This window comes from Poecilia latipinna, unplaced genomic scaffold, assembly GCF_001443285.1.
Source record: "Poecilia latipinna isolate Pla-1442-1.1 unplaced genomic scaffold, P_latipinna-1.0 Scaffold580, whole genome shotgun sequence".
NCBI lineage: Eukaryota > Metazoa > Chordata > Actinopteri > Cyprinodontiformes > Poeciliidae > Poecilia > Poecilia latipinna.
The window spans coordinates 101,485-122,051 of NW_015113196.1; the positions used below are offsets into that span (position 1 = coordinate 101,485).

Here is a 20,567-nt window from a genome sequence, read left to right on the forward strand (position 1 = left end):
GTTTTTTAAAAGGGGAGGGTGTCCCCGCCCCTTTTGAGGGGGAAAAAGAAAAAAAAAAAAAAAAAAAAAAAAAAGAAACGTTTTAGTTAGTTAGTTATCTTTTCCCATCAACTGAGTGGAGGTTGAGTGTTTACCAATGTGTGTTATTCATATTGTAAGCTTGGTAAGAAAGGATGGTCTTACACCTGAGCTGCCTAATGAAGCTGAAGTTAGTATCTGATTCACCCATCCTTCCTTCCGTTTATCCAACTATCCTTCAAGTCACCATTGCAAGCAACTGTGTTGCAATATGTCACGGCACATTCTTAGTCTGTCTAAAGAAAAAGTACTATTTTACCTTTTAATTGTTTTTCTTGAAAACATATCTTAAGAGCTGTAAAACGTTCAGTCTGTTCATGAAAAAAAAACACACTTATTTAAAGATGTTTAATTCAGCCATTTTTCACATTCATTGAGGCATTCATTGTTACAAGGCAATACAAGTGATAAACCATGGATTTATAATCTAACAGCAGTATTTCAAAGTTTATTCTCTGGGCCACAGAGTTCCAGTGTAAGGCCTGTAGAACTGGGGTGATGTGCTCTGTCTTCTTGGGTTTTTGAGAACATGAGCTGGATCGACTGTCCTTGTAGGCATTGCTACAGTATTCAACTAAAAATCGCATCCAGTGGTAACTAAGACAGAAGTGGACTGTATAATGAATAAGTGCAAACCTGTTAGTGAGGAATGGTGAAGACCAGTGGTGACGTTTTAGTGTTGTTGTAGCATTGCTCGAAGTCAGTTTAATAGTTTTTATTTCTAGCTTGCCAGCGAGCTTAGCTTTTGAGACAGTCATCGTTACTAATAATCTTAATCTTAGCTGCGGTTAAGTTTAAAAAGAAGACTATTTCAACCATTTCTTTTGCCTTAATCACAAACCAGATTTTTTTTTTTTTAATAAAAGATGTGGTTGTTAGGAACGGCTTCCTTGTCATGAGTACACAACAGAGGTGTGTTAGGAAGGAGAGGATCTGCATTCATTATACATGTTTGTACAAACAAATTGGCTGCAGCCATGAAACTCTGTCCTTAAGCTGTTTTAGTATCGATCTATCTGAGCTTGAAGGTAGTAAATGTGTATTTAGGAAGATGATCTGGATTGATTTTAGGTACGTGCTGTTATCTTGTTGTTTATAAACTTTCAGTTGTGCAGATACTTTCTTTTCACTTCCATTTGATTAATAAGATACAATTAAAATTGTTCCTTGAAAAAAAACTTTATATAAAATGTTCAACAATTAGACATTTTTGTAAAGAGATTTTATTTATCAGTTTGGGTTGAAAATTTAAAAATGAATTTGTTTTGAACTTATTTTCGTAATTAAGTACATTTTATAAATTATATTAAATTATTTTTTAAAAATGTCTTTTAGCTGCTGGACCTATGCAGTTTCTAAACATAGATGTTGAATAAAATGACAAAATACATAAAAATTCTACATCAGTTAGTTAAACTCCACCGTTTGTAGTGTATAACACATCCGTGACAGAGAAGCTTACACTTATATTTTCCTTTATGTTTTGTGATTTAAATTCTTATTTTTTTTATATTTTACATTGGATCAGAAGATTCTATCATAGAAATTATTAACCTTCTGCTGAAATGACAGAAAATATAGGTTTAATGTTAACATTTCTCACTTTAGAAAGACAAATGTCAGTCTGTTCTGGGGCTGACATTTGTATGTCATATTTTATACGTAGCTTAAGATCAATTGAGCTTGTGAAGTCGCTCATAATTCGTGGGGTGATACAATTCCTATGAAACACCCAGCGTTAAACGCTTCTTTATTTTCCACAGCCGTCCTCTCTTCTTTCTCTCTAGAGTCGGTAATAGCATCAGCGTTTGATGAGATCTCCTGACCGAAGACGTCATAGGCTGCCTCCGCTTTCCAGATGAGGTCACGGGCTTTCTGTGTCGATGGGATCATGTGCGGTTCTATCCACTTAGGAAACGGACCTGCTTTTTTTGATGCCGATGGAGCAAACCGCCCATCGGACCTCAGCGCATTCGCTCGTCTTTGAAAGCAGCGGGATAAGTCGGATCTTACTGAGGTTGCAGGAATTCCTGTTTTATCGAGGGACATTAAAGTATGCCATTACAGAGAAATAGTTTAAACATGTAAGGAAAGGAAGAACTTTGCTTATCGAAAACCATCACTGTTTCGATAAGTGTTCCTCTCTTTTTTGAACTTCCATTGTTTCGTCACTTTTGGCAAAACTTTATAATAAATGACAGAGAAGAGGTCAAATAGATCAATTTTATGAAACACATAAATGCTTTCCATATAAAGTATAACTTTATTTTCTTCCTGAATGAAGACAATTGGGTATGCGGCTCTGAACCTCGAACATCTACATCTTTCGTCTTCTCTTAACGGCCATGTGATACTTAAAATAACGTAAAGTTTCTTTAAAATGCATTTGTTCACCTAGCTTACTTAACTTTACTATAAAGTGAAATGATCATAACATCCATTCATCCATGAATATGGACCTGTAGAAAAGGAAAATAAAAGCTGGAGAGCTGCAGATTGTAGTTTGAGAAAACAGAAAATAGAAGCGGCAGTGTCGGGGTCACAGGATTTGATTGTGATTGCTCAGGCTGTCTGAGATGTCGGGGTCTCGTCAGCTGCGGTCAGGTGAGGGTGGGTCGCCCGCGTGCTCGCGGGTGTCCTCAGAGCTTCATCACGGCTGACAGCACGCCTCATCGTACACTCGGTTGATTCCCTGAAAGACAGGGTTCACCCAGATCCACCACATGCCATGTTTACGAAGCTAAAGTTGTCCGTCTTGCCTTAATCCTAAAGCAACAGGTGATTCCGGTTCGGTGACACTGCCGAACTTTGACATGTGCAATTAAGGAGTTCTGAGGTCAGAATTTAGTTTGTTTTCCTTAACAAGCTTCACTGTTTAGATAGGAGGGAACAATGTTTTCCTCCAACCAACCTAAGATGTATCCATTAGAACATTTCTGGTCGCTTAAGGAAGGGAGAAAAAAAAACAAAAAACTAAACGGTATGCATCTATTTGGAAGGATCAGGAGTGAGATTGTTTTTGAAAAAAATAAATCAATAAATTAGATTACAAAAAAAGCTGCAATAGTTAATATTGAAGGCCAGCCTCAATGCAGACACCATCGGTCTTTGAGCAAAGGGGGTAGTCGTTACTATAAAACCTTTCCTCTGAGCCAAAAGAGATTAGCAAAGTCACCTTGAATAAGCAATGTCATTTTGCCCAGTAAAATTGCATTATGGAAGCTGGAGACGGTCCTGTGATTTGTGTCCTCCTGACAGGGCTTCAGTGTTCATTAGAGGCAGCAGCAAGGAGCTCTCAGACTCACTGGAACCACAGACACAGCTCTGAGCATCCCCACCCTTCGCATAATTATGCAGCTTACCTTATGAAATGTTTTTGGCAAAAACATTTCATAATTCTTTTAATATATTAGAGTCTTTGATACATTAACAGTGGAGGCAGGACGTCTTTAGTTTTTAACGTTTTGTGTTTAGTTGCCATCACTTTGACCTTCAGTTCCCAGTGCAGACACCTCATAAAGCACTTTATAAGTAAAATCGCATTTTATTGAAGTCTGAAATTCGGAAGGAGAACTATTTTCATTCATGACGTTTACATTCATTTACAGATGGATGTAACTACTTTATATTTTCTTGGTCCAGAAAATATTTGGTATACTTTCAGTAACATGTCTAATGGCTGCCTTTTGATCAAAAGCTGCTAGATGTTTTCTATTGTATCTACCATAAAAATAACATAAAAAAAACTCTGGTTAATAAAGCACAAACATTTTGCATTATTATTTTTTTAATTTTAAGAAGCTTTTATTTTGTCAGTGAATTTGTAGCCTTATAATTTAAAAACTTTATAAGGCTATTTATAATTTAATAGTTGTTGTTAAGATTCTCTGAGACCTAGATGCCTATGGATAGTGAAGAGTGCTAAGCTACAATAAATAAATAACTTATGAAATAATTATTTAAACGTGTCATTAATTTTGCACAAAAAAACCAAACACAGCAAATACATCGCCCCAGAGGTTTGGCAAACTTGTAAGAAAATGTCTAATCCTGTCCACTGGATGGGTGAAGTTCACAGGTTAAATTATGTAATGTTGTGATCCAGAACAGGAACGTTAAATGATTTATTAAATTGTGAAATAATTACATCTAGCCTTTAAAATGAAATCAAAACATCTAATTGAGGCAAATATAATTAATTCTGTATTTATTTATTTTTTCTGTATTTATTTCTAGTTTTAAAAAAAATAATGGCACATTTAAATAATTATTTTGTAAGTTATTTATTTATTGTAATTTGGCACTCGTCGCTCTCCATAGCTTCCACTCTTTTCTGCTGCATCCTGCTAACAAGATAAATATGGTTCTTAGTCCAGATTAGTGTCCACTGGCTAAAGGCAACATTCCTCTGTCTCAAGTCATATTTACACATTTGTAAAACAGAACATAGTTTAATTGTTGGATGTTTTAATGAAATGCTTCAAGCTAGCAAAGTCGATTCTGTAGGAAATACTTATGTGTTAATGTGGTATTTCCTCATTCCTGTTTATTAGATGTTGCCGGTGAAAGTCTGAACTTTTCTGAACTTATTTAGTGCGAGTTTGTTACTTCAATAATGTTTTTTTTTATTATTATTTTTATCTATGGTTGAGCGCTTTACAGATTCAATGAGCACATCACGCTTAGCCATGACAGTGAATTAGTATAGAATGTTGATATATGCGCCTTTAGCAAATATATATGACGTACATATTAAGTCATTTGACAATGACATTATACAGTCACAGCGATAAGCACACAGATGCATGCCTGCACCCCATTAATTGCATTTCTTACTGATCCTTGTTTATTAGATTCCTTTTCACAGACCCGATTGTGAGTCAGCAGATTCAGCATTTCAGCTTGAAATAATCACCGCCTCAGAACCAATGCCAGCTCATGAAATATAGAACAAGGAGAGACTCTCTGGAAATTGAATTTTTATTTAAATAAAAACTGAGCGTTACAAAAGAAAAAAAAAAGTGATTCTGTCTCACATCAATCCAAATGATTAAAAGGAGAAGAGTGTGAGGATGATAAAAGAGGCTATGAGCCGTCGGTGGGAAGTCGTCTTTTATTAGAGGATGATTATGGATGTAGTGGTGGTATCTATTAATAATCTCACTAGATCTGACTCTTTTTCTCTTTTGTCTCCAATCTGTTCTTCCCTGCTCCCTTCTTGTACTTATTTGTCTGTTATTTATCTTTCCCCTGTGTCTTTTAGCCCAGCTGATGACGGTGATTGCCGGAGACTTTGAGGGTTATCTCCTGTTGTGACTCAAAAGTGCAGCATCTCTAGATCCTCCGATAGCCGCAAATCTCCATCCTTCTGCACTCAGCCCTCCAAACCTGCCAGAAAAGGTCAACATTTAGCGCCACTATGGAGGACACGTACAATAACAGGACTTCTCTGGTTAAGGGAGCCAAGGACATGGTCAAGGAAGCCAAGCGGCACACGGCGAAGAAAGTCAACAAGGTGGTCGACCGCGCTGCCGACGAGTACTCATCTCATCGCAACTACACGCGATTCCAGGATGAGGAGGACGAAGACGAGGATTTCTACCACCACCAGAAAGGACACGAAGGAGAGAGTTGCCGTGACAACGAGGAGGGCTCCAGCGATGCCACGGAGGGCCACGATGACGAGGACGAGATCTATGAGGGGGAGTACCAGGGGATCCCCTCTTCAGCCGCAGACAAGAAGCATAAGGAAGGCCAGGTGGCGCTGGGACAGCCGACGTCGGATGCAGCGAGGGACCGCAGTGAGCTGGAGCAGGAGAGGGATGCAGATGAAGAGGAGCTGGCCCAGCACTATGAGCTGATCTTGCAGGAGTGTGGCCATGGGAGCTTCCAGTGGCAGCTGTTCTTTGTACTGGGACTGGCGCTCATGTCAGATGGTGTGGAAGTGTTTGTGGTGGGATTCGTCCTGCCCAGTGCAGAGACAGACATGTGTATCCCAAACTCCAGCTCAGGATGGCTCGGTAAGATCCCAGTTGGTGTTCAGATTTTGCTTTTCTACTGATATCATCCATCCAGGAAGGCAGATCCACACTGTTAAAGTACTTATGGCACTAAATCTTTTTTTTTTTTTTTCACATTTTATCACCTTGCAATCACAAAGAGCAATGTATATTATTGGAATTTTATATCAGACCAACGGAAATTAGTGCTTACTTGTGACCTGAAAGGAAAATAACACATCGTCTCAAGCTTATTAAATTAAAATTTGAAATGTCTGATTTGCATTTGAAGTGACAAACAACCTGACCCTAAATGATGTTTTTTTTTTTTTTCACCATGATCAGAGAAGATGCTAAGAGCTGATTTCAGGATCAATAGTACTGAATACAGAGCCTTTTCTACCAGTAAGACACAAAACCCAATACAAACAGTCAGGACTGCAAAGGATTGGTGAGATCAGTGTGTTGGAATAACCCTTTCAAAATCAGGAGCTAAATTCAATTGAAAGTCTGTGGCACATGTAAAAAACAACAAGCAATCTGACTGAGCTTCAGTGTATGGAAAAGGAAAAAACTTCAGGTTCTAGACTTGTAAAGCTGGTTGAATCAAAATATCTGCAGCAGGACGGGCAGCAAACGCTGTGGATCCTGGTATGAATCCTTGTGCAAGGCCCTGCACAGCTGGTATGATTCTGAATCAGGTAAATGTGTTGCATTGATCCACCCTGTTGCTGGAGCTCATCCACCTGACTGAAAAGCAAGATCAGTGCAGGTTAAACATCAACCCAGCTGGAGATTGGCTAGAATCCTAAAAGTGTTTCAATGTTGGAAGTGTTTCAGTCCAGTGGTCTCTGTGTGTGCGTGTGTGTGTGTGTGTGTGTGTGTGTGTGTGTGTGTGTGTGTGTGTGTGTGTGCGCAGCTTAAGAGACAAGCTGGTATTCCCTGTGTAACTCTGTGGAGTTTCAGCAGTCCCAGTAGCTGCAGGTGTATAATCCATCACTGCAGAGCTGTTTACAGCGTTTGACTTGCTGTGTCAGAACCAGAGTGGAGAGGACGTTAAATCGGACTTGCAGCCCTTAGATACTAACCGCTCCGGCAAGGCATGACAAAGCAAAACACCTGACGCAGACAGAGTCGTGGAAACGTCGAGAATCTGAGCTACAACCAGGAATCGTATCAAAGATGGGCATGCAAACTCATCTTTATCTTTATTACTACCTTTAATGCTAAGTCAGCTTAAAGAATTTGAACACACTTTTTTTAGTGTTCCAAAAGAGAAACAGAGCAAACAGGCGTGTTTTGAATTGAAGTGACAAACGTAGATGTGCAGTAACTTTATATTTTAAAAAGTGTCTTTTGAAGTATCACTGTATGCTCACTCCGCGACAAACCTCATAGATATTCACGTCCTCTACCTCCTCTTGTTTGTACCTCTCTCCTTTATCCCCTGTCATCCTCCATTCAGTGTGCCTCTCTTTTCATCTTCTGTTCTCACCCATCCTTCTCATCTTTTTTCCTCTGATTGCCCCCTAAGCCCCTCCTCTAGTGATGATCACAGTAGGTGTGTGTGTGTGTGTGTGTGTGTGTGCATATGTACTCATATGATTGCTGTGACCTTGTTGCTACCCATTTTGTGGCTAGTTTGTTGTGCAACTGTACTGTAGCATAGTTTAATCTGCTTTGTGTTTTTGGAGCGTTTTAAACATTGACATGATCAGCTAGTTACCTTATATGTCTGTGGGTGAATGAACAAAATGAACAGATTTAAATGTTTCATCAAGTGGAAGCACAAACCAAGTTAAACTGGTTTCCAACAGTAGTTATAGTAGAGATAGTTTTCACCATCTCAAAGTTAGTTTTAGCAGCAGTAGTACATGATGCTTGGCTTCCGTGTTGGTTTGATTTCCCATGATTTAGCGTGATTTTATTGAAGTGGAAGTTCTGATTATATAATAGGAAAAAAAAAAAAAAAAAGCAGTTTCTGCAGTGTTTGTTGCTCCGTGACTGAGGGCAGCCTGGACGTTACACTGACAGGGAGGGATGGCATAACAATTCACAGGCACAGAACTTGGTGATCAATAGGCAACACACAACAGACATGTCTAACACAACGTAAAAGTAAATAAGTAAATAAATATAATTTTGTTATTTTTATTCTTTTAATTTAAAGTAAACCTTTTAATTTAAAGTAAACCAGGTTTACTTTTAATTTAAAGTAAACCTGGAATAATATTCAACATAAAGTACATAGCAAAAGGCATTTACCTCTTTGAACTCTTTCACATTTTGCTATGTTACAACCACAAATGTATTTTATTGGGACTTTATTGCAAAAATATTACCTAAATAGGAGGATAATAGAAAAAGCTCAATGTTTTTTTTTTTTTTTTTTTTTTAAATGATTACATAGTTTGTATTTCAGGCATGGAAAAGGAGGAGGTTAAAAACTATTGTTTTTAGAGCAGAGAGCGTGCAGGGAAAAAAGTGCTCTCAAATATAAGCATTACAAAAAAATGTGTTCTTTCTCATGCCATAATTGTCTTTTTTTTTTTTTAACTGAATACAGTTAGATCTTTTTTTCAGAACTACAACAACAGACTTGTTCCTAATAATACAAACATTTCCTGAGTTTTGCTGTGGAGCCTTTATTTCTGAATAACCTGGATTAATATGCGTCTCCAACATTAACTGTGACAGATGGAAATAAGGAAGTGGAATACCATGTGTTGGAGAGCGGGAGCGTGTCTGCGTGTAGAGTTAGCTGTGAAGGTAATTGACCCACGCAAGTTAACCGCAGGCAAAAAAAAGATTTTCCTCTCCCTACCAAAACATTAATGCATTTTAAAGTAAATTAGTGACTAAACGGCGAAATATATTTTTTTATTTTCTGGACAAAAGAAATAAAAATATTGAGAAATTAACGTTTTGAAATGCTTTGATTGATTCTATCTGCACTAGAAAATAGTCACCCACAAGCACAAGGACTCGGCTGAAATAAAAGGGATAATTCACAAAAGCCACATGCCGTTGACTCAGAATGCGTGATGGCACTGCAGGTTTGCAGGGGGATGGATGCTGTAAATACCATAAGCAAGAATTATGGATAAGGAAAGGCACAGAGGGGAAGAAGAACCATATGCAGTGCAACATGTGAAAAAAATGGGGAGGGATGTAGCTGGAGAGAGTTTGAAGAGGAGAGATTACCAAGTCAGAGAGGAGTAATGGGGTAGGAGGTGTAGGCGGACTGAAGCGGCGAGGTGGAGACTGATAGTATGTAGTACACCAACACAGTGAGGGAGAGGCTCAGCTATTATCTTTGACACAACAGACAAAGGGATTGCATCACCCTATCATTACTTGTTTCTTCTTGTAGGCTGACTTTTTCCTCCTGAGACTCCCCTCGTCTCATTTACTTTCGTGAACTTGACTGTTTTTACTTCTCTTCATTTTTGTCTTGTGTCAGCTGACCTCGTGTACACTCTTTGCACGCCAGCTTCTCTCTTTGGCTCCATCGCAACAGCACTCGTACTATTTTTCACTTTTTCATCCCGGTGTGAAGCCTGCTGGTTGAATGTGTGGAGCTTGTGTGGCCCTGGTGCAGCTGAGCGTGGCTAAACTGCAGTAAGATCCCAATGTCGCTGCAGAGATTAGGCTGCTTGAAAAGTGCAGCTAGCTCTGGATTGTGTGTGCATGTGTGTCAAATTAAAGTCAAAGAAATTATTATTATTATTTTTCATCTTCAGGGTGTTGGAGGGCTGTGCATGGAGAGGGTGTGTGTGACAGGACTTAATGTGGCATCTTAAAGAAGAAAGCTGATGTCTCCTTCACGCTCTGCAACAAGCCCCATGGACAGCTTTTGTGGGAACCCTGAGAGTGTGAAAATCCTTCAAACAAATTCCCATTTCACTATATTTGCATCAGTTCACATTAAAAAAGAAAAATATGTTTTAAAATCTGACCTTTAATATTTGCTGAAAAACTTAGGTAACACTTTATTTGAAGGGGGATGAATAAGACTGTCATGACACTGTCATGAACATGAATAAGCCTTCATGAATATTTATGACTGTAAATTATGACACTTTTAATACAAAGTTTACATTATTCAAAATCTCTTTGATATGACAACTTGACATTAACCAAGAAATCATTACTGTTTAAACTTTACCTTTAATAACATAAAGTTACATAATTTTTAAAGTGCAATCAGTAATACTTTCATAACAAATTTATATCAGTAATGATTTCCTGGTTAATGTCAAGTTGTCATAACAAAGACATTTTGAATAATGTCAACTTTGTATTAAAAGTGTCATAATTTACCGAATGACGCTTTATGACAACAGTCATTAATATTCATGAAGGCTTTTTCATGTTCATGACAGGTGATATGTCATGTTAATGAAAGTGTCATGACAGTCTTATTCACCCCCTTCAAATAAAGTGTTACCAAAAATTACTCTACGTTAGGAAATAAATTCTTTTTATTCTTTTTCAAAATCCCCAGTGGTGCAATTTTGCTTTCCTTAAAAAACCTTTAAAAATAAATCTAACTGAAAGAATTATAGTTTTTTTTTTTTTTTTTTTTTTTAAGTAGAGCAGAGTTTTTCAAATTTTAGTAGTATTCAATAAATGTCTTTTTTTTCTTGGGGCAAAACTATGACATGACACATGAGGCCATTTTTGCAAGCCACTCTTCAAAATTGGGAAGACAAGAGATCATGCAATTCAAGTGATGTGTGTTGATCTTCATGAGTTGATAAATTGTTACAATAAAATTGCTTCTTGCTTAGACTTTCCCATATAGACAGTCAAAGAGTGGATCTTTGATCCTATGGGCCACCAGATCACACGTGGTTCAGCACCACTAAATAAATCTCCTTTCATGATATTTCAGTCCCCAGACCTATAAAAACTCTCACTGGTGAGCTAAAGAGAGGACCCAGGAGAGAACTCAATATTTGTCTGAGCCACAAAATCACAAAAGAAAGCTGATTATATTTTAGGAGTCCCTGCTTTGTAAAATGTAATTGTTTTATTGGTTGAATTAAAGAAGTACAATCTTTAGGTGGTATAACAAACTTTCACAGGATGTAAACAAATGTTAAGCCTTCCTGGAAAACTTTATAATGGGTTTTTGTCTCTGTCAAACTGCCTTTTTTCTCTCTCACTCTCATTTTTGACCATGCCTGTATTTGTATCTGGAGCCCTCTGCAATGACTGGCTGAACACTTCAGTTTTGTTTCACTGCGGAGGTGGCAGGAGGCAGAAGGGATGAATCCCATCAAAGTGGCACGATGTAGTACAAATATGATTACATGCTGCTCACGCATAGAGGAGCCGCCAATGGTGCAAAAAGCAGAGAGGAAACTAAAGCAAATACTCTAAAACAGAGAGGAGATCAGAGGAGTCTAAACTGTGTGGAGGCAAGAGAAATAAGTAAGAAGCAAACTGGATGAAAGAGAAAGTGTAAAAATGGAACACAACACAGAAAGGGTGACAGATACAGGTACCAGGGCGATGCCACAGGGCGTGCGACGTACAGTGTTGTATGAATAAAACAGCATGGCTGTTTTCGTGTGGTGCCGAAATGGTTTGTGGTGCTACAAGTGAAGAGCATCAAAGCATGAAATCACAGAGGAGGTGGTGATGCAGCTCGGTGCTCGATCGTCTCGGAGGGGCTCCTTGGTGACAGGGCAGAAAACAACGAGAGGGGTCCGCCCTCACCCTTCTGTCGTGGCTGTGCATCTTTTGCCTCTTCCTGAGAAGTCTCCAGGCTCTGACAGACTATACGGGTCTCCACCTATAAAGTCAGCAGCTTCATCAATGCAGAGATATCGAAATATTGAGCTTTAATCTATACGACTTGTCTCCTCGAAAAAGAAATTCACAAACTGTGCCAGCTGACTTCCGGCTGCATGCAGTCATCGCTTACATGAATGTCGTGTTGCTTTGGCGGTTCTGGTTGGTTTTCGAGGTTGAACCGAGAAAACATTTGTTTTATTGTTGCCAGGTTCTCAGTTTATTAGGGATTTTCTCTAATTTTCTCAGATGCAGCAATGAAGTGCAGTAGTATCTTTTTAGTTAGAGCTGGTTGAATTGGTTCATTTCCTTTACAAAGTTTTTTTTCCCCATGTATTTTAATGTAAACTATCCAAAGCCAGTTTTGAGGTGAATTTGATATGATTGCTTGTTTACCAAACACTTGTCTTCCAAATGACTTAAGGTGTCGCTCAGTTCACCTAGTAAAATGAACAGTTATTACAAGTTAATATAGAATAAGTTACTATCTACATAAAGGAAAACATACAGACTTCGAAGGTCTAGTGGAAGTTTAAGGGGGAGATGGTGCACAATATCTTAGCAGGAGTCTCGTAGAAAACCAGAATTGTGTTAGAGGATGTCTGTGCTATTTTTGGATTATATTTCACTACAGTGCAGTAGTCTCCTCTTGGCCGGTGCCAGCCCTGCTGACAACATGCTGAAAGACACTGTGGAGCTCGACTGGGACAGAACATCAATACATTCATTATGCAATTGAGTGTCCTGTGAGCAATGTACTTACAGCTCCACTGTTTGGGGGAGAGATTCTCAAGTCTAAAAGGAAATAGATCCTCTTTTTTTGTACCTCCCTAAAATGTTCACTGGATGTGATATATGGTAAATATATGAATTTTTATCTCACATAAGCCTGGAGCATCTACTGAAGAGGCCTGTTGTATTTGAAATTGAAAGATGTCACATTTTTCAGTCAAAACAGGCGTCTGCTCTCAGCAGAGAATACACCTGCTGAAAGCCAATGCTTCTTTCTCCTTGATACACTGCAGCGGCACAAACGAAGTGCCCTCATGTCTGAGTAAAATCTAAAATATAATGTTTCTTTCTGAAATTGAAGCGTCTAAAATAGAGAGAAATGCAGATGATGTTGCTCTTATAGCAGCACAAAATCACACACAATAGCAACCGAAGCAGTGCTACGGCCTTTTTCTCTTCGGGGAAAATTCATGATGATCACTGAAAGAAATCAATGCTGTTTTGTTGGAGCATTGATCTTGTCAGTGATGACCAGGATTAAAGGAGAGCTGAGGCCTGTTTTGTTAAACTAACCTGGATTGTAGTTCACATTTGTCTTTTTATTGTTCAAAGTCTGTTTTTTTTTTTGTCCTCTTCATTCTGTGTTTGTTGTTGCATAAGAAGATACACACACCAGCACTTTTTTCTGTGGATTTTTGAACAATTTTTTATTGCTTAAATGAAAAAAAAGAAAAGAAAAGCTTTTCAGAAATGGGTTTGTAGTAGAAACAATCATGTTAATGTTGATCCAAAGTAAAAAGAAAACTAAAAAACTTCTGGATTCTAAATTTGTTCTAATTCCTTTTCTGCTTTGGAATAATAGGAGTCTCTCTGCATGATAATCTAAAAATTAATCTAAGAAGAATAATTTTAATAATAATTGCCATTAGCCATCGGAATAGCCACATATTGTTGTTAGCCACCTTTGTTGGTCTTTCAAATAAAATCCAAACAGAACTAAAGGACTTTTGTGGTTGCAATGTGAACAAATTTAAAATGGGTCAAGAAGCAAATATATTTTCACAATATGGTTAATATAATATATTGAATACATGATAGATTATAATAACAAATATAATAGGGTTCAATCTGTTAGTATATACAGTGTGTAATTTGTAAAGGGAAGTAAAAAAAAGCTGCTTTGTCTGCTCTTTTTCTAGGCAGCATTGTGTACCTGGGAATGATGGTTGGAGCTTTCTTCTGGGGAGGAATGTCTGACAAAGTGGGCCGCAGACAGTGTCTCCTCATTTGCATGTCCACCAATGGCTTCTTTGCCTTCCTGTCATCTTTTGTCCAGGGATACGGACTCTTCCTCCTCTGCCGTGTAGTCGCTGGCTTCGGGTAAGTCTGATAATGCCAAGGTCAAGACGCAATCTTGTAAAGTAGCGGACGGCGACGCTAAAGAAATCTGCTTCGACGTCAGTGGGGCAACTGGCAGCTCACTGATTTCAGCCGGTCAGAGGTTTCATTTGTGAGACAAATAATTTAAAAGTGGGCTTCCCAATTTTTTCTTCATTCTTGCATTCAAAAAAATTCGACAAGATTCCTTTGATTATACTTCCACTTCATTCATCATTTTCAATCTTGTAAAACTTTGCATCAATATTTATTGGTGTATCATGTTTTTTTTTTTTTTTAAATCTAAAACAATGGTTATTTCTCATTCGAGCTATAAAGTGTGTCCTACACTTACATCAGACACTAGACAGACTGTGATTTAATATCTTGGCAATTTGTTAAAGAGCTAATTCAGTAATTGCACCTACATCATTCTCTCCAGAGACTCTCAGAGTAATTGAAACTCTGAGAGGAGATCTGTCCCTGAATGAAGGCAAATTCATACTCAGGCTTGTTTTCTGCCATGTTATATGAAAACAGGCCAAACAGTTTGACAGAAAAAACAAACAAAAAAAACCACACCAAAAATGATCTTTGTAATCTGACAGATTTGAATGATATCAATAAACATATCATAAAATAGATAAAGCAAGTGTTGTATTTGCTGATGTAAAAACGATGCCTTTTCAGAATTTGAACATCAGCGACAAAAGAGACAATCTAAGTTATAAGAACAACCACATATAGCACTATATCTTTACTAAATCTTAACCAATGCAATCAATTGGGGGCCTACCTGTTTATTCACTTTTTAGTTGCTAAACGAGTTATATTCAGACAGCTTGAGTATTTTCAGTACTTTGGATTAATAAATGGACAGAGTCTATATTACCATATGATGCCCTTTATTTTGTTGCACTGTTTTTAAATAAACCTAGTAATGACCTCATTGCCATGTTCTAATGCTTAAAAGACCAAATGAAAGAGGGGCGCTAATTGCATTGTAAAACCTAGGTGTTTTAGGGGAAGTTCAACAATTTTTTTTCTGATTGGTGCGGAGTCGCTCTTCCTAAAGTGATTTTTCTCCTGTTCTTGCAGGATAGGAGGTGCTGTGCCCATTGTTTTCTCCTTCTTTGCGGAGGTGTTGTCCAGAGAGAAAAGAGGAGAACACCTTAGCTGGTTGTGTATGTTCTGGATGATTGGAGAGATCTATGCATCTGCCATGGCCTGGGCCATTATACCGCACTACGGTGAGTTCACAGGTCCACCGAAATAAAGGAGGCACTTATAGATGGGAAAAAATAGATTAAAATGAAATGGTTCTGTCAGCTCATTAATAGCAGAAAGCACACAGATTTAATAAATAAAATAAAAGCTGCCAGTTATGCTTTAAAAAAGCCTTGTTTTACAGATTGAGTGTAGCAGTACACAATTTAACTTATGCGTCAGTTGCCCATCTGCCCCTGCTCTCTCCATAATTAAAGTTTGAGGTGTTCGTTTTCTCTGCCGTGTGAATCAATCACCTAAAAGCTCTCGGTGTCATCCAACTGGGAAAGTTGGGAGTCAGGAGAAAAACATATGGAGGTTATTAGAAGACAGACCGCAAGGGTGATGTCTGCAGACTCCAATTTGAAATGTAAGTGAGGTCATTTCAGAATACGGCCGTATTTCATTGAACACTAACAATTTTTATCTCGTTTGTTAATTTGGACGGCTGTTAAAAATTGGGGAAATTGTGGCAGTACAGAGAATGAGAGTATTGTGCTATAAAAGTGTAAATGTGGCCTTGAAAGCATAATTTAATATGTAAAGTGGGCTGTCATAACATAAAATCCAGGGTGTGATGGAAACAGGCTTATTGATAAAAGAACGCACTGTCCTGCCAGACTTTACGTTTATTCAGTTCTGAAGGAAATTATTATTATTATTATTATTATTATTATTATTGCTTTGTGTTCTTTACTTCACATAAACAAGATGTTTCTGACTTAATTCAACTGCAATCCTGAAAAAATGGTTTTATTGCAGTGCAATGCAATAAAACTAGTGAATGTGTTTTGTACTTCAATGTCAAACACATAATCTACTTCGAAGATTTTACACAAGAGCTCTGATAAGGAAGACATGAGGATCATTCTAATACTCCTATTAATATTTTTTTCTTCTCCCAGTTAAAGGGAATAATATGATTTACCAATTTCACCAAATTAACAAAGGTTCAGGTGATCCCAAATGTTTGTTAGATCTTCAAATTTTATGCTATTAGATTAGAAAGCACCATGTTGAAGTCAAGATGGCAGCCTTTTGGGGTCGTTCTATTGCTTTCATTCTGCTTTATTCTTTTTAAAAGCTATCATTTATATTTTTTTTTGCTAAAACATTGCAGTTTTTTTTAATGATTATTTCTTCTTGTTTTGGATGTTGCACAGTTGAAAGGATTTTCACTTTTGGACAGCTGCTGTGACGCGTAGCCATGGCAGCAAGGTGTTTGTTTTACATTCAGGAGCAGCTGATTAACATTTCAAAAGATCTAATAAAAACCTCAACTTCAAGTCTGTTGCAGTACTGACAAAAACTGGAGATCCCACAGCTACAACAACTCTTTGGCCAATGTAGGACAATATGGGTTATAACAACAGTCAATTTCCTTTTTGGATTAATAAAGAATTTTTGAATTAAATATGAAATGAACCGATTGACAGGATAAAAAAAAATGCTGTTCTGGATTTCGTTGAATTTAAATAGCAGGATAATAATAGCTAAAACAAATATTCTGTTGAAAAAGGGAATTAAAGAGTTTAGGTTGCATGTCACCTCATTAAGAGTTAACTAGGAAATGCCTGTCTATCTCCCTCCACCACGTGTTGTTTTTATTTCTTGCCTGGGTTTAAACCTGCTGTTCCTTCCTTTTACTGGATGCCATCTCCTCTCGCTTTGTTCCCTCCGCAGCTCCCCGTCTAACTCCATCCCTCTTTTTATTACCACTCCTCTCTCCGTCTCTGCAGAGTGTTCTTCTTGATCAAGCATAATTAGATTTTTCTCCTTGCTCTAATAGGACAAAGCTACATCTAGAAGTGATTTATGACCAGCCTATGCTTTAGCCAACCCGTGACGTCACTCGGACAGAAGCGCAATGTGTGTGTGTGTGTGTGTGTGTGTGTGTGTGTGTTGTGCGTATATTTGTGTGCTCATGCTCCGCTACACGATGCAGTGGGTGAGATTTTACGAGTACAGCAGACACACAGGTCTTTCTCTAGGAAAGTGAAAGAAATAAAATCTGACACTGGAAGAGGTCAGACGAGTTAAAACACACACACACACACACACACGCGCACACACACACACGCACACACACACACACAGAGAGAGAGGAAAACTGGTAGAGTTTTAGTTGAGGGCTTGTTTTATTATATGCTATTGTCTGAGCTCTGCCACAGATTCTTTCATCAGGACGGGCAGAAGCACACTGATATAGAGTTAGTATGATAGCCCTCTAAAACCAGAACTTGACACGTCTTTAGGAGGTCACTGTGCTGTCAGATCTGTTGTTGTCATTTTAAAAGGATAGTAGTCGCCTCACTGTGCTCTTACTCTTAACTCAGCTACTTAACGTAGATTGTCTCTAAATAATCTATGTATAAAACTGCACACAAGTCAGTCTGCACTTGCAGTTCAGAAAAAATTAAGACAATTACATGCTGAGGATGGCACAGAACAACTTTGCTTGTATTTAATGGGCGGAATGAAATACGTGGATGAGGACATCAACGTAGGACTCAAGCCTGGAGAAATCCTCTGGTGGCGAAGGCTGTAAATTGTAAGCCACGCCTCGTTGGTCCAACAATCACAGCAATGTGACATGAATATTTACACAACCTGCGATCCTCGGGTATGAGAAGGATCCACAAAAAGGGGATTCGTGATTGTGTTTTTATTGTGGAACCATGATATGAGACAAGCTTAAGATATTTATGCTTTACATGTACTTGAACCTCAGACAGGAAGCAGATATTCCCAGGTGTCAGTTTTTTATCTTCCAAGACATCAGGGCCCAAAAAGACGAGGTTTCAACATATCCCGAATACAACAAAGGAAGTTTCTGCATGTCTCTAGATTACATAAATCCAGTCCGACATATAACAATGTTTTTTTTATTTTTAAAATACCCCATTAAGCCTATAGATGTAATCTTGAGACCGTAAAGAATGGATCCATCTGCCCATCTATCTGTTCATATTTAATCCAGCTATCCATCTCAGCCTGAGACTCGGACATCCTCAGACAATTATGTGCCTAATTCCGATAATGAGATTTCCAGTAGTATGAAGGGAACGCTATCCCTCGGTGGCAGGAAGTTGTACTATATTTCTGGAAATGGCTGAATCTGTTTCTCTATCTTAAGCCCTTCAGATATAAATATCAAAGAGCTTAAAATGCTGTGGGTGGAATTCTGTTGATGCAGGCAAAATCTGGCTTTGACTGCATAGTTTTGGTGCAAGATTTACAAACCTAGATATTTTTTTGTAGTTGTAGTATTTTATTTTAAATTCATACGCACTACCTCTCTCCTTCAGGACTTGCACATTTCTTTTTATAGTCAAGTTTTCTATTTTTTTTTTTTACTATGTTCTTTGATAAAATGCCGCAAATGAATCTGATTACATTATAGATCAAATAAAAATAAAATCAGAACTGACTTGAATCAAAATTAGCAGGTCATACAGAAAACAGAAAATCAGTGGATTCTGTTTTGTAGAAAAAAAATATTTTGCTGGTACTATACCTGAAAATTTCCTTCCCTTCAGTATGATGCTGCCACTTCCATTTCTCACCATGAGGGTTGCGTATTCATGGTATTATGCACATGTTAGTTATTGGTCAAGTCTGAGCCAAGCATCTTCTTCCACATAAAAAACTGTAAACATGACTTTTATGGTTCTCTTTCAAATTCAGCTCCTCTTTCTTCTAGTTCATATTAGTAGGTTACGCAACAAGAAGCTTTTTTCCAAAGTAACAATGACTTTCTTGGCTGATTACTGCCTGCCTTGTAAACTTAACTATGCGGTGCATTTCATTGACGCACTGGTGATACAAATACATTCAGTGCTAATATCAACTTAATGTGCTACAGGTGCATCACAATAAAATTAAATCTCATTGAAGTTTTCATTTATTTCAATAAGTTAATTCAGAAACACAACATATTATATCGATTAATTTCACACAGATTGTTGTTTTCAAGCCTTCATAGCAGCTTTTATGGTTATTTTCCACATAAAGTTGACAAAAAAACAATATTAAAGGTTAGAATGTTTCATCAGACTAATTAAAATGATGATCTAATATGGAAATCTGGGCTTATTGTTTAACTTTAAAGCAGGTGTGTTTAATACCTGCTTAAAGGTTGTTGCTTTCAAAAATATCATCAAAACACAACTGATTTACTGAGAAGTACCTCTATAAGAACTTATCTTGTGTCTCCTTTAGACCGGGTGTTTATTTTTATTTCTATGTGAACAGAATCTGTGGAAAAAAAAAAAAAAAAGTATTTTAAACTGTCAGCACATTCATCCAAAACTCTTGCAAATAGATAAAAATCTGCTTATGCTATTTAACGTGTTTTCGGAAATGAGGCAATAATGTACACTTTAATGAAAATTATTATGAGTGTACATTACCCTGTAGTTCAAGTACTAAAAATATTACCAAACTATTAAAGGAGCATAACATGCTTTTTTCTTATTTATTTATTTAGCATTGCAAGCCATTGTTTGGTTTTTACCATGATAACAGTTGTTTTTAGCTGCTATCAGAGCTGGATTTTGACACACTGTGGGATTATTCCCAAACAGCCGTTTTCTGGCAGAACCATTAGCATTAACCCCCTCCCTACCCTGTGGCTCCCCTCCTACGCCTGTTGATGGATAATGGTGCTGCATTCCCTTTGGAGCTGTATCTCCATGAGCCACGATCTGTGGAGAGACGTGGGAGGTCACGACGAGCATGCTGCCCCCCACATTTTTCTGCATCCTGTGTAATTTGCTTTAAAAAAGCGAAGTCACGAAGAGCACTCACAAAAGTCGGAGTGTGGCAGACTGTTCATGTTGAAGTTTATCCTCGCTGCTTTTAAACCTACTCACACGTTTACAAGTCCATGGATAAAATGGGTTTCAGTGTGCAAAACGCCACTAAAAGTGTGTGACAAGGCAGCATATGTGCAAACTTAGGGACATTGCTTTGCTTGTTGCATTTGCAAAGCTCCAAATTGTTACTAAGCTTAAAAAGATGCAAATGTGAAATTGTTTCATGAAATATCCCACCCTTTGTGAAATGATTTGCACAATAGAAATAAAAATATGTCTTTGAAGTTGCACAAAAACTGAAAAAAAAAATTATGACCCGCATACGCATCTATTTGCGTTTTCGTAGGTGGAGAGTTGACATGGCATTATGGTGTGTCAGTATAATCTCTGTGCGTTTATCCATCTTATTTATTTCAGTTCTGCTTTTTACACATTTACACGCACCAGTGTGTGTGCTTTTCCCCCTGCATGTTGCAATGATTAATGAGTCTGAGAG

General features: G+C 37.8%; 1 protein-coding gene across 1 annotated transcript in view; it reads left to right on the top strand.

Annotated features, from left to right (window-relative positions):
* sv2ca (synaptic vesicle glycoprotein 2Ca) overlaps window positions 1-20,567 on the top strand; it is a 35,211-nt gene that overhangs the window by 4,450 nt on the left and 10,194 nt on the right. The window contains exons 2-4 of the mRNA XM_015042182.1: window positions 5,342-6,098; window positions 13,811-13,991; window positions 15,087-15,238. Coding sequence (XP_014897668.1) covers window positions 5,498-6,098; window positions 13,811-13,991; window positions 15,087-15,238 — 934 coding nt within the window. The 5' untranslated portion in view covers window positions 5,342-5,497. The remainder of the gene's footprint in view (window positions 1-5,341; window positions 6,099-13,810; window positions 13,992-15,086; window positions 15,239-20,567) is intronic.